General features: G+C 36.4%; 1 protein-coding gene across 2 annotated transcripts; it reads right to left on the bottom strand.

The window, feature by feature from the left end:
• Positions 1-233: 233 nt before the first annotated feature.
• LOC141564724 (uncharacterized) lies at positions 234-14,595 on the bottom strand. 2 transcript variants are annotated; one of them, XM_074307585.1, is made up of 3 exons: positions 14,390-14,595; positions 9,181-9,282; positions 237-4,241 (listed from the first exon to the last, which is right to left on the bottom strand). In XM_074307585.1, the coding sequence occupies exons 1-3, from the start codon at positions 14,559-14,561 to the stop codon at positions 2,296-2,298; spliced, it is 2,220 nt and encodes a 739-aa protein (XP_074163686.1). In that variant the 5' UTR covers positions 14,562-14,595; the 3' UTR covers positions 237-2,295. The 2 variants fall into 2 exon arrangements, with proteins under 2 accessions (XP_074163687.1, XP_074163686.1); XM_074307586.1 differs by lacking the exon at positions 9,181-9,282 and having other exon boundaries at positions 234-4,241.
• Positions 14,596-15,143: the final 548 nt, after the last annotated feature.

Raw genomic sequence — 15,143 nt, forward strand, 5'->3', positions numbered from 1 at the left:
AAAGAGTGGATAGCTAGAGGGGTAGGGAAGTATAATTAGCCAAAATTGGTAAAGTCCAAGAGCAGGGAAATCTAATATAGGCATGAGATGTGTCTATATAAAGAATAAGGTTACAGGAAAGGCAGTCACAAGAATAGCTCTGAAGGAACCACGCAAATTTGTTAGAATGTGTTAAAAAAAAAAAAAAAAAAAAAAGCTAATGAGGTATGTCATAAAGAACTAAGGTTCTATGTTAACACCACATTTGGTGTCTATGTTTAACTGACACTTCAGTTAACTGAAACCTGTTGAAGGTCAATAAAGGGAGCAGTTTTAACTCCTGAAAGCTACATTCTCCACTGAAAAATGGATCAGCCACAAGGGATAATCAGCTGGTCCCTTAATAAAGTGCCATTTCAGGTTAGTACTTCCTGTGCTTTAGCTCTGTTTATATTACTGAGTAGAGCAGGATCGACATTTATTTAGCACCTACTGTATGGTAGGATACAAAAGAAGGAAAAGCACAGAGCTGGCCCTTGAGGAACAAACGGGGAGATAACATGCAAGCAAGTATGTACAAAACAAATGATATATAGGATAGATAGGAATAATTAACAGAGGGAAGGCACTAGAACGAGGAGGGATTAGGGAGACTTATAGAGTAAGAAATGGGATTTTAATTATGATTTCAAGGAAGTCAGAAGGTGGGATTGAGGAGGGAAGAGGGCTCTGGGCATTGGGGAACAGCTAGAGAAAAGGCCCATAGTCAAGAGACGGAATGTTTTGTTCATGGAACAGCCAGGGGACCATTGTGATTGGGTCAAAGATTATAAGTTGGGGAGTAAGAAGACAAGGGGCAGGTTATAAAAGGCTTTGAAAGTCAAACAGAACATTTTGTGTTTGATCCTGGAGGTGACAATGACCCCCTGGAGTTTGAGAGTGAGGTGCTTTAGGAAAATCACTTCAATGACTGAAATGGATGGATTAAAGGGGAAAAAGACTCGGGAAGGGTGGGACCTTCTGGCTATTGCAGGGAAATCTGTATACCAGAGTGGGGGGCATCAGAGGAGAAAAAGGGGCTTGACATGAGAGATGTTGCAAAGGTGAACTTACCAGGCCTTGGCCATAGAATAAATGCAGGGGCTGGGAGGAAGGAATCCAGGGTGACTCAGATTAGGATAAGGCTATTCTCCATAGTAAGAAAGAAAGGAGACAGACACGGGAAACTTGGGAACTGCAGGACTTAATCCGATTTTGAAGCAATTTGAGAATAATGTCAAAACTCACCATTTTAAAGATAAGAACTGTCACAGAATTTGGGAGCATGAAAGGATCTCAGAGGTACTAAATAAGAATTCCTTTTGCAACCTGACAAATGGCTATCCAATCTTATCACACGCATCTGGCTCACTTGGTTTGTGGGTTGCTGACCTAAAGGGAAGAATATAATGGCAGGCCAGACCAGTCAGTTTGATTATTACTTTAATGAGGAATACCTATTCCTATTTCTTAAGAAGAAAACAGGGAAAATTGGATTGAAATGTTTATTTGGACATGAGAATTAAAAAAGAAGATATTTTGGCGTGTTACAGGAAAGAACCAAATGTGTAAGTGTGTAACAGTAAATGAGCCAAAGAAGGGGCTTGATAATAAAGTAAAGAAAGAACAAGTGGGTTACATAAGGCTTGACTTGAGTTTTTTTAATATGCTTCAGTTGGGGATTTGTAAGCGAAATAATGTTGACTGTTGGGACCAAGAAAGCCACAAGCCCATTAAAAGCTGATTCTTTTTATTCTTCAACATGGTTAGGATGTTCTCAACAGTGTTGTCATCTAATAGTCACTTATCTTTTATTTCTTCCCACAGCAGTCAAGATGTAACCATTATTGAGTTATAGAATAATTCTCTGGAATTCTTTTATAGGTACTATTAAAAATCCTAAACTTATGCAATTCTTATTGTTTCTTAACAGCAGCCAATATGTAATAAAGGGGATATCAAAGACCATTTTGATGTTTTTCTTTCTTAAAGCACCAAATGATATAACAGAGTATGAAAAAAAAGTCAGACATCTGGACTTGAGTGTTTAACAAATGATAAGATTATAGGAAGCACTGCCCATGGTGTTATATCCCCAAAGTTAATGCTCTATATAAAGTCTCTGAGAGATAAGATACATACCCTACAGTTGTCTCAAAGTCATTTCATAGTTTTTCTTTAGTATGGATTATCTCATGACTTCCATAAGCTTGTGCTGAAGTCTTTCCTACATTCATTGCACCTTTGGAGATTCACTAGTATTAATTTCTGTTTGTTCTATATGGCACCATTTCCAGTTGAAATTTTCTCATATAACTTACATTTAAAGGGTTTCTCTCTAGTATGGATTTTCTTATGTGCATTATAAGTTTGCTTCTGCCTAAAGGCTCTTCCACATTCATTACACTTAAAGGGTTTCTCTCCAGTATGAATTCTTTCATGCTCAATAAGATAGTCCCTCTGAGTGAAAGCTTTTCCACATTCATTACATGCAAAGGGTTTCTCTCCAGTATGAGTTCTCAGATGTCTACTGTGGGATGTATTATAACTGAAAGCTTTCCCACATATATTACATTTATAGGGCTTCTCTCCAGTGTGAATTCTCTGATGAATAATATAGGATGCCCTTAGGCTAAAGTCCTTCCCACATTCCTTGCATTTATAGCATTTCTCTTGAGTATGAGTTCTCTGATGAATACTGAAATATCCCTTGTATCTGAAGGTTTTTCCACATTCATCACATTTGTAAAGTTTCTCTTCAGCATGCTTTTCTTGATGTGCACTAAGGCTTCCCCTCTCTCGGAAGGCTTTTCCACATTCATTGCATTCAAAGGGTTTCTCTCCTGTATGAATTCTTTTATGAACACTGAGGCTTCCCCTCTCTCGGAAGGCTTTTCCACATTCACTACATTCAAAGGGTTTCTCTCCAGTGTGGATCATTTTATGTTTTTTAAGGTTCGCTTTTTGGCTAAAAGTTTTCCCACATTCAATACATTCATAAAGTTTCTCTCCAGTATGAATTCTCTGATGATAAATAAAGGATGCTTTGTCAGTGAACTCTTTCCCACATTCATTACATTTATAGGGTATCTCTCCAGTATGAATCCTCTTGTGTTTCTTAAGGTATGTCCCTCGACTGAAGGCTTTTCCACAATCATTACATACATATGGCTTCTCACCTGTATGAATTCTTTCATGTTGAATAAGGAGGTAATTATTGTTAAAAGCCTTCTCACACTGGTTACATTTATATGGTTTTTCTCCAGTATGAACTCTCTGATGCTGATTAAGGTTTCCCAACTGCCTAAAGACTTTTCCACATTCATTACATTCAAACGGTTTTTCTTCAGTATGGGTTCTCTGGTGTTGATTGAGGTGACCCCACTGACTAAAGGCTTTCCCACATTCATGGCATTTATAGGGTTTCTCTCCAGTATGAATTCTCTGATGCTGATTAAGATTTCCTAATTGTCTGAAAGCTTTCCCACAATCATTACATTTATAGGGTTTCTCCCCAGTGTGAATTCTCTGATGTTTGATAAGGTAGGAGTCAACACTAAAGGCTTTTCCACATTCATAACATTTATAAGGTTTCTCTCCAGTATGAATTCTCTGATGTTGAATAAGATGTGCTCTACGCCTGAAGGCTCTTCCACATTCAGTACAGTCAAAGGGCTTCTCTCCAGTATGAATTTTTAAATGCACAGTAAGACACGAGTTATTGCTGAAGGTTTTCCCACATTCATCACATTTATGAGTTTTCTCTCCACTATGTATCTTACGGTATTGAAAAAGATCTGAGTGATAACTGAAGGGCTTCTTACATTTGTTATACTTATAATACTTCTTCCCTGAAGAGATTCTATTATGTTTAAATATATCTGACAAATATTTAAAGCTCTTTCCAAAAAAATCGTATTTGTGGGGATGTTTTCCCATGATAGCTTTCTGTTTGGTGGTAAGAAGTGATCCCAGCTTGAGCTTTCTCTCCAAAGTAACACATTCACAAAGGCTCAGTTCATTTGAAATTGTTCGTTGACTGGTCCATCTCTTCTGATTGACCATCTGTCTCTTCAACCTTGCATCAAAATCCCAGATTTCTTTTAATGCAAAATTCCAGGGGCTATTCTTTGAGATTCTCTTCTTGAATAAATTTCTCACAGAAATAATCTTAGTTGCAACTGACTTTTTAGTTTTATATCTTGTCTTTTGAATAAAGAAATCTGAAAGAAACAAAAAATATACAACTATTTATTTTTTCTCAGGGTTGGAAGAAAGGATATTGCTTTATGGTATGTTTTAGATAGATTCTGCCTCACATCGAGAAGCATGAAGATTGAGCAAGAAAAGCTAGAAGAGTTGTTCTAGCTTATTTCTTTATAAATGTTTTATTAATATTCTTTTTTTCTTTTAACATTACTTTAACTTTCAAACACCTCCTCTGTTGGAAGCTACTGTTCCATCTAGTATAATATGCCTTTCTCAATTCTCCTTAATCTTAGTGCCTTTCCTTTGAAACTACACCCAAAATCCTATATTCTTTCTTGGGAGAACTATGACATCAGAGAGAGATTGCCATGACACACAAGTGAATTGGATTTAACTGAGGGAGGGCTGTGCAAGGTCACCTCCACATTTCTAGAGCTATCTAGATCCAGTGGCAAAATCTATAGATCATGATGCCTAGAAATGGCTCTAGATGAAATGGGAGACCTTGGCCTTTTTAAGCCAAGGTTTTCGTTAGGTCTTAGTTTGATTCAGTGATTAAGACAAAGAAATTTTCTCCCTACTAGACTGGGAGCTCCTTAAGGAGCAGAGACTGGGCTATATACAGTACACATGTACACATTAATGCATGGTATACAATACACATTAAAGCATGTTTACCAACTGCCTGTTTTTAGTCAGTGATAGGTTTGAAATTGTTGCTTTCAATATAATTTGACATTTATTAATGCCATTCTCTCTTTTCCGAGTTTTTCTTTTGTTTTATATTTTTAGTCTTTTTTCAATTTCTTCTTATTATTATCCAATTCTAGAAAGTATCTCCTTCATATTTTTAATGATATAGCATTAAATCTGTAGACAGGAGCAGATATATTATCTTTACTGTTATTGTCATTCCTATTTAGATATGAATAATGAACACCTCTTAAATTATTTAGATCTGTTTTTATTTCTGTAAGAACCATATTTCCAGAGAATGACTTAAAAAATAAGCATTCAATGAAACAGAGATAGACTGGGATGAAATGTTGGAGAGTACAATATGTACTTGAACTATGCACAAAAAAGAGATATAAATGAAAGCATTATGGATCAACAAACTAGGATAAATACAATGGGCGATATTAGTATTACCTTGCAAGGTACATAGCCTTTTTTTCTTTACAGAATTCATTAGTTAAAAAAAGAGTACAATAACAATCAAGATTTTTGCTATTTTTCATTAATTGTTTTTTGAAGAAAGCATACTGGTTTATTTGTGTTCCTATTTATATAAATCTGATGTGTTAAAGCTACATTTGTTATGTTTAAAAATTTATAAGGAAAAATTTAAAGGAGAATGGGTGATGGGATAGCCATGTGTATTTATTAGCAGTCAAATAAATAAATAATAGATAAATAATAAATTATTTATTCATCTGTCTTCTCAGATCCAGCTTTCCAATCATCTTGTTGATCTCTTTATGCCTTTTGGATCCATCACCCTATTTACTATAAACTCCTTGTTACGAAGATTTTGCAAACATCTTCTGGAGAAAAATCTCAAGTGTTATACCAAAGGACTCAGTGCTTGGTCTTCATTTGTACAAAATTTTTATCAATGACATTAATGAAAATATAGAACTCCCTGCTAATCAATTTTTTTAAAATTTCATGCATATATTTTATTATCTTTACATTTTTAAAGATCAAATTTTGTTTTGCTCTATTATACACATAATGAGAGTTCTTCTGAAAGTGTACAGTTCCCCCCAGATACTTAAGTAAAACAACATAAAAGTGATTGCAATGGATCATAGATGCAACCTCAAATTTTAGCAGTTTTCTCATTGTTAAAAGAAAGGGCTTTTATGCAGCAAAATCATTGCTTATCAATGTTTTTTATGTGAATTTTGCTGCCCTCTTAAGGTGGTTTCTTATACATTTTTTTCATTCGGGTAGACTGATAATTTCATTGGTACAAGGGAACTTTCAGTGAGGAAAAGCTCTCTACCAATGAAGGTTAGCACCTATTCTGCAAGTCTGGAAGGGGTGAATGGATCCCTTAGAGGTTAAGTGGGTTTGCTGACAGTCCCACAAGCACTCCAGATCAGAAGCAGAATCTGAACAATGACTACAGCAATTCTTGTCAGAGAGAATCAACTCAGAGAGAGGACTGTGGGAACTGTGGATCACAACATAGCATTTTTACTTCTTTTGTTGTTGTTTGCTTGGATTTCTTTCTCTTTTTTCCCCTTTTTGATCTGATTTTTGATTAAATGTATTATATATATATATATATATATATATATATATATATATATATACATATATATATATACACTATGCTTATATTGGATTTACATATATTTTTACCATGTCTAATATATAGTGGATTATTTGCCCCCTAGAGGGACGGGGGGATTGGAGCACAAGGTTTTGCAAGGGTCAATATTGAAAAATTATCCTTGCATATGTTTTGAAAATAAAAACTTTCAATTAAAAAAAAAGAATCACATAAAATTCCCCCTGTGTAATTATAATGATTAGTCTCTTCCCTATAGGAGAGATGAAGAGATAGAATTACAGCCAACCTCTTACTGAAGGATGGGGACTCTGAAATGTTACACAGCTCATCTGATGCAGTCAATGGGTGGATTTACTTTACTTAAATGATCCTTTTTTTCTTTTTTAAAAGAGAAGGCTCTCAAAGAATTAGGCTTAGAAATGCCTAATATCAAATATCAAAACTTACAATAAAAAAGGTTTGGAAGAGCTGCTATGGGAAATGTAGTCAGTCAGTATGAGATTACTGAGCACAGCTAATAAGGGCATGGCTAAGATTATGTCTCATAAATTGTACAAAGTGAAATCAGCTTGATTTTATAACTTTTATCTCATTATTTTGCAAAATCAGATGGTAGGAGTTAAGCAGGAATGGAGATTCAGAGGTGAAGTCAGTGAAACTCAGGGTTCTACTGATTAAAAAGAATTTTTATTAAGTACTTTCTATGAACCTCACCTTGTGCTGGGCCCTGGGGATACACATTCCAAGAATGAAACTATTCCCATTCTCAAGGAGCTGGGATTCTCTTGGAGGAAAAGAAAGATAAACAAAACATTTATTGAGCACTTACTGTGTGCCATGCACTGGGCTAAAACCCAGGAGATACAAGTAGAGCAAACATGTCCAGTTCCTACTCTCAAGGAGCTTTTGCTGCCTATTTGAAGGAGGAGATTCATGAGTAGGAGATGGAAAGCCTGATGATCGGTCCCCCAAATTGGAAAATGAATAAAACAGGCACAGTAAGTTTTGGGGAAAGAATACAGCTTGGATACACGACAGAAAACATGAAGACATGGTCAAAGGTCCTGTGGATAAGGATTACCATGTCTGACTTGGCCCAGGAGGAAGTCTTAGGGCAGTGGATGGAAGCAAATTTCATCTTGTGTGTGTGGTGGAGGAGTCAGCCCAAAGTGCAATGGGCTCAGGAAGCTGTGGCTTTAAGCCCATTACTAAATATCATGGATACCCTTATTGGGCTCCTTCACTGAGCAGCCCTTTAACTCTGGGCATCCCTTGAAGTCACTTGAGAAGGAACAGGAGAACCCAGAGCAAAGTTAGGAAACCCTGGCTGCAAAGGGAGTCATTCATGACTGAGAATGGAGGAGAAAACTCCTCGGACTTGGACAGGAGGAAGGCCTGGACAGAGAGGAAAGTGTTGGAGAAAATCTGGGTGTGAGACTGAGATTTAGCTACCAGTGGTAAGCAGTGGGAGAATGCTCCATTGTGGCAGGGGCTTCTCCAGCTTAGGCCATTAAACGCTAAATCTAAGCTAGAGAGACTTCCACGTGGGGGGAACGAGTGTTTACTGAGCGCCTACGGTGAGCCAGCCCCGTGCTGAGCACTTACAAATATTGTCTCATTCAAGCCTCACAACTACAGCACATAAATGCTATTATCATCTCCATTTTTTATACTTGAGGAAACTGAGGCAGCAGAGGCTAGAAGTATCTGGCCTGAGGCTGTGCACTACTGGGCCACCATATAGTGCCTGCAGTGGATGGTAGGTCTTTGGTCTGAGCCCAGCCTTGCCAACTTGCCCAGGTGGGTTGGAGGATGGTGACAACTGATTTCTTCCATTATGGCAGGAGTTGGAATCTACTTTGGCACAGGGCATCTCCACACAGAGAAAATTACAGGTCCTTGAAGGAATTTCTTCTGCAGGAAACTTTTCCTAATCCAAGTATTTGTGCTCACCCTTCTAAATACCCTATATTTAATCACTTCCTATGTATTTGCATTTGTTCATTTTATATGTATGTTATTTATATTTATTTTATAAATATATATTTACATATAAATTATAAATATAAATATGTAAACATATATTATTATTATTTCTGTACCTGTTGTCACTTTCACTATTACGTAAGCTCATTGCAAGGAGAGGATTTCTGTCTTTGTACTCGTATCCCTGAGTCCCTGCCCATTTCCTGGCACACGGCAGCTGCACAATATATGCTTTTTGGATGGTTGGTTGTTTAAAGTACTGAAGGAAAAGTATTATTCTCAGAAAGGATAGGGATCAGAGGCAAAATTGTGATGGGGACAGATGAAGTTTATTGGGAATGGTGGTGAAAGGAATGAGACAATAGATATTTAGACAAATTAGCAACAAGGCCATGGAATTTTTAAAAATGTTGGTCAGATTTGTGTTATACCTGGAAAGAGAAGAAAAGGGAGTATGTGAAGGTGACATACAGAATGTCAAAAGAGAGAATGACTGTGGGAGGGAACAGCAAAGGATGACAGAAAAGATGGCAGGGGAGGTCAGGATCAGAATTGACAAAGGGGAACCATCTCTACCCTTGGGGTTTGTGGGCAGTGCTGCCATCCAAGAAGCAAAGCTATTAGTTACATGCTTGTGGGCTGACCAGCTTCCATTGGCTCACCTTGACAAGAGACTCTTGGGACAAGGGACACTTTCTCTGTTATCCATGGAGCTTCTCCCTTCTCCAACTGGGAGATCACATATGGTTTGGAAAATGGAAGTCCTGTTCATAGAAACAAATGGAGAGTGCTGAGAACAGAAATCCTCTCTTCATCTAATTCTAGCCCCTTTTGCCTTTATTTTAATTGATTTCTTTTGTCTTTAGATGACACTCATTTCCAAATATGCTCTTCCACAGTCCACAATTTAAACAAGGCCTCGCTAATAACAAAAATTAAAAAGAAAAAAATTCCATAAAACCAACCAAAATATTAACCATATTTAAGAACATATGCAATATTCCCAGAGTCCCTCTGGTCTTCAATAAAGAGAGGCAAAGTGCATTTCCTCAATACCTTGCCTGGCTAAGCTTTGCCATTTTAATTTCAGCTTTCAGTTTGATTTAGTTGATCTTTATGCAAAGAGATGACCCTTGTCTGGGACCCATTTGCTTCTGAGTAAAGCAGTCCATGAGTTAAGTCTACCTTCGACAGAAGTAGCTTCTTATTTATCTTGGCATACAGTAAGTACCTAATAAATGTTTGTTGACTGACTGCTTGCCATTATGACTGGTTGCTAAAATATTTAAGATTAATCCAAGGGTGGAGGGCAACTAACTAATTTAAAAAAAATTTTTTTAAAAGAAAAAGGAGCAATTATCAAAACCAGCTAGTACAGGATAAGAAATAGAATGGTAGATCAGTGGAATAGGTTATAGTAATATAATCAATGACTATAGTAATCTACTGTTTGATAAACTCAAAGCCTCCAGTTTCTGGGATAAGAATTCACTATTTGACAAAAATTGCTGGAAAAGCTGGAAAATAATATGTCAGGAAGTAGCATACAAAAGAAGGTCAAAATGACTACATGGCTTAGGTGTAAAGGATGATACCATAAGCAAATGAGGAGAACAAAGAATAATTCACCTAGATCTTTGAAGAAGGAAAGAATTTATGGCCAAAAAAGAACTAGTGAACATTATGAAATGCAAACAGATCATTTTGATTACATTAAATTGGAAAGGTTTTGTACAAACAAAACCAATGCAGCCAAGATTAAAAGAATAAAAAAAAAAAGCCATAATAAAAAGCAGAAAGCTGGGAAACAAATTTTATAGCCAGTGTTTCTGATAAAGGCCTCATTTCTAAAATATATAGAAAACTGACTCAAATTTATAGGAATACAAGCCATTCCCCAATTAATAAATGGCCAAAGGATCTGAATGAACAATTTTCAGATGAAGAGATTAAAATCAAGTATAGATATATGAAAAATGCTCTAAATTATTATTGATTAGAGAAATGCAAATTAAAACAACTCTGAGGTATCACCTTATCCCTCTCAGATTAGCTGAGATAACAGAAAAAGATAATAATAAATATTGGAAGAGATGTGGAAAAACTGGGCAACTATTGCATTGTTGGTGGAATTGTGAACTGATCCAACCATTCTGGAGAACAATTTGGAACTGTGCCCAAAGGGCTATCAAACTGTGCATACCCTTTGACCCAGCAGTGTTTCTACTGGGCTTATATCCCAGAGATTATAAAAGAGGGAAAAGGACCTACATGGGCAAAAATATTTGTGGCAGCCCTTTGTGTGGTGGCAAGGAACTGGAAAATGAATAGATGTCATCAATTCGGGAATTGTTCTATTAAAAAATGATGAACAGGCTGATTTTAAAAAGACCTGGAAAGATTTACATGACCTGATGGTGAGTGAAACAAGCACAACCAGGAAAATATTGTATCCAGCAGGATTGTGCAATGATCAGCTATGATAGACTTCTCAGCAGTTCCGTGATCCAAGGCAATAAATAAACTTTGGATGGAAAACACCATCCACATGCAGAGAGAATCTTGCTGACAAGAGAAGATAGAAAATATTTTTGAACATTGCCTCCTATTGTTTCTGCGATACAGAGATTAGTTCTACAAAGGACAGTTGGAAAGGTTTTTGCCAATTTTCAGATAAATGTTGCTTTTTCTTAAAAAAGCCCGATGCAATTTTAGTTGAAATGATCAGCTAAGTCTACAGCTTGAAGTGATAGATACTATAGTTGCCTTTAAGGAATAATGTGCAGAGGAACACTTTAATATCATAAAAATAGTCTGGTGGATCAACTAGTCATGTCAGGGAAGTCAAACGCAATCAGCTTAGCTTAGCACTGGGAGCTTCTTTTCAGCAAGATAGAATGCTCATTAAGGATTTTTAAGGACAATTCTGGAGATAGAAAGGACAGAACACCAAAGTTTAGTCTCCAGAGGGGAGCTGCGCTGGCTATGTGTTTTCCCGACATGCATGTTTTATTGCCCTGAGAATATTAAGTATATGCCTATTTTCCCCACAAACATTATGTGCATTGGTAGGAGTGTGATCAAGGTTTATGGGTAGAATATTGTGTAAATATTAAATGACCTACCCAAGGTCACACTGCTAGTCTGGTGCCATGTAATACCCTGAAGCTATTCTTCACAATATTGCTATTTCTCTATTTACATACCACAATGCAATTAGCTCTTGCTCAAATGATGGCATCTGTTCTATTTCTATTTATTTACTAGCACAAAAGGTAATACTATGAATATTTTGGAACTCAGGAGCTTTTCTGACTGACCTCCACCTCTTTGAAATGTATGTTTATCTACATGATAGGTAAGAGAGTCTCAGTATTTCCAACTGTTTCCAGAATTCCAGATACATTAGTGAGGTTCTCTTCCCATAACCCTCCTAACAGTTCCCATTTCCACCTTTGGCCATCTTTCCCAATTTTCTGACTGTGGTATAAAACATCAGAGTTGTTTTCCTTCCCATTTCTATTTTAATTAGCAGGTTGGTGTGATCTTTCACATGCTTCTTAAATTTGCAAATCTTATTTTGAAAATTGTTCACCTCCTTGATATATCCCTTCTCTAGGGAAAGAAGGTGTGCAGAGGCTAAGGGAAAAAAATACCTGTGAAAGATGTATTATGGTGTGTTCCCAAGGAGAGTGAGGGAAAGATCACAGAGTTGACATGGGATCAAAGAAAATTAGCTCCTGCTAAGAGGAAGCAGCATCGTTAGGCACCCGCACTGAGATTTTAGTGGATAATCTCTGGTCTGGATCAGTGGTTAATTTTTTTGGTCTCAAGGATTCTTTAAACTCTTAAAATTATCAAGGACCCCCAAGTTTGTGTGCCTTGTGTCTACTGATATTAGAGATTAAACATATTCGTTTTAAAAATATTTATTATTAATTTTAAAAAGCAATAAACCCAATTATACTTGAACATAATCGTTTTTTATGGAAAATAGCTTTTTCAAGACAAAAACAAAATTAGTGAGAAGAGTGGTACTGGTTTACATTTTTGCAAATCCATTTAACATCTGGCTTCATTCACAGCTGGATTCTCACATCCACTTTGGGGCTCACAAAGAAATATAGTTGGAGAAAGGGGCATTTTAATAAGCAGATTATGTTTGACCTCGTAAGCTCCCTGAAATGAATGGCTGGACAACCATTTTGGGAACCACTACACTGAACAAGAACAAGTGGAGAGCAGCACAATAAAGTTATAAAAAACAAAGATTTTTTTTCATTTGGGAACACGAATCAAGAACATTTTGAAATCTTTGCATTGTATAAGTATGTGGTTTGGCAAAATTTACTGAAAACATTTTTTGAAGTTTTTAATGGAGCTTATCATATTCTGACAATTAAAATCAAATTCTGAGTTCTCACCTTGTAATTGTCCAGACAACCTGAATTCTCACCTTGTCACTGTCCAGACAACCTGAGTTCTCACCTAGTAATCCTAACAACAGACAACAATAATTTATTGATTTGTCTCAAGAACATTTTTGAGGTTATTATCATTATTATTATGCTTTCAAATTATCATTCATGTTCTCTTTTTTATTTTTTTCTTAGAGAAACAGCCAAAGAATAAGTCACTATCCTGTTTTATATGATTTTCTATATTATTAATATTAACTTTAATTTTAAGTTAATTTAATTTGTAAATTAATTGATTTAATAAATTAATATTTGTTACTTTAAAATATGTAGACTACTGTGTAGGTAAATAAAATGGCTTTTTTTTTTTTTTTTTTAGGCTGGGGTTAAGTGACTTGCCCAGGGTCATACAGCTAAGAAGTTTTAAGTGTCTGAGATCAGATTTGAACTCGGGTCCTCCTGAATTCAAGGCTGGTGCTCTATCCACTGCGCCACCTAGCTGCCCCCAAATGGCTTCTTTTTGCAGCTGAATAAGAGTAAAGCCCATCTGCAGACTGGAAGAATTTTCAGGAAGATGAGAATAAAGATTGCATCCTGTTCTCACACGCAATATTTTGAAAGTTCTTCACTCTATGTGGTTTGGAAATTATAAATAATCAAAATAACATCCACCATGAAAGTCTTACATCATTATGGTTCCATGTTATGCTATGCCCTGGATATTTCTGGGTGGAATACTCTGGCTTCCAGCCCATTTCCTTGCCGAATTTTTATGGATATTTAAGAATTTGTGTTTCGCCATGTTGATTTGTTCCCTTCATATCATGGGAATTTGTTACCCATTAGTTTACGAAAGATAGAAAGCTTCCAGTGTTTTATTCCAGCCACCCGGTCATATCTTTCTAGACAACTGGTAGATATTTGCAACCTGCAATGCAGCTTCCAAATTTCATAATCTGCATCATTTAATAGGTCTAGACTGCTTAAAGACAACCTTTCTGTAAGGTAGCAATGGCCAGGTCCTGAATTTTGTTGTGATTATTTTGTTATCATTATTATGTGCATTTAAGAATAACTCTACATATCAAGTAAAAATTCGCACTTGGCACGATATTAATAATATTAATTTTAATAATAGTTAGCATTTCTATAGCACCTAGTAAGTGCCACACCCTGCCCTAAGTGCTTTACAAATATTAATTCATTTGATTCTCACAACTTTCCAGAGAGGTAGCTGCTATTACCATTTTACAGATGAGGAAAATGAGGCAAACAGATTAAGTGACTTGCCCTGGATTACACAATTACACCATGTCTGAGCCATATTTGACCTCGGATCTTTCTGTCTCCAGACCCAGGCACCCTATCCACTGTACCACCTAGCTGTGTCCACTTAGACATCCCACGGTCTTCAGGAAGGAAAAATGATGGTTCCGAAGCTAGTTATCCTTACCAAGGGAGACAAAGTTCTGATAGTTCTCCAGCATCACCTCCCTGTATAGGTCCTTCTGGGCCGGCTCCAAGTGCCCCCACTCCTCATGGGTAAAGTTCACAGCCACATCCTGAAAAGTCACTGATTCCTGAGAAAACAAACACGTTTCAATATTTTGTTCAACAAAAAGCATGAAGGAGACACAAAGTTAATATGTCTTCAGAGTATTAGAAGTTTATTAGCTTCCATTTCAAATATTTCTTTAAAACTATGTATATTTTAATTTTTAAAAATTATATGTATTTTAAACTGAAATTTGCATGTCTCCTTCCTACCTGCCCCCATTAGAAATAAGAGGAAAAAACCTCCTGTTACAAACATATATAGACGTCAAAATGATTTCTTCACTGGCCATGTCCAAAAACCAAATATTTTTCATTCTGCACTGAGTCCTTCCCCTTTCTATAAGGCGATGGGTAGTATTTTCCATCATCAGCTTCTGGAACCATACCCTGTCATTACACTGACAAGAGTCCTTAATTCTTTCAAATTGCCACATTTGCCACACTGTATACACTGCTCTAATTCTGCTCACTTCCCTCTGCATCAGTTCGTACAAATCTTCCCAGTTTTCTCCAAATCAATCTCCATCATTTCTTATTGCACAATAATATTCAGTGTTCATATAACATTACTTGTTCATCCATTCCCTAATTTATCGGTACTCACATTCCCATTGTCACCTCAAAAAGCAAATATATATATATATATATAT

The sequence above is a fragment of the Sminthopsis crassicaudata genome, chromosome 3 (genome assembly GCF_048593235.1).
Source record: "Sminthopsis crassicaudata isolate SCR6 chromosome 3, ASM4859323v1, whole genome shotgun sequence".
In the NCBI taxonomy this organism is placed as follows: domain Eukaryota; kingdom Metazoa; phylum Chordata; class Mammalia; order Dasyuromorphia; family Dasyuridae; genus Sminthopsis; species Sminthopsis crassicaudata.

What these genes read in the sequence shown, in the direction of transcription:
- LOC141564724 (XM_074307585.1), bottom strand. Translation starts at nt 14,561, where the DNA reads ATGCTTTTTGTTGAACAAAATATTGAAACGTGTTTGTTTTCTCAGGAA. An exon ending in TCAGAACTTTGTCTCCCTTG is followed by an intron (nt 9,283 to 14,389) that starts GTAAGGATAACT and finishes TTCTATGAACAG; the next exon opens with GACTTCCATTTTCCAAACCA. An exon ending in CCCAAGAGTCTCTTGTCAAG is followed by an intron (nt 4,242 to 9,180) that starts GTGAGCCAATGG and finishes TGTTTCTTTCAG; the next exon opens with ATTTCTTTATTCAAAAGACA.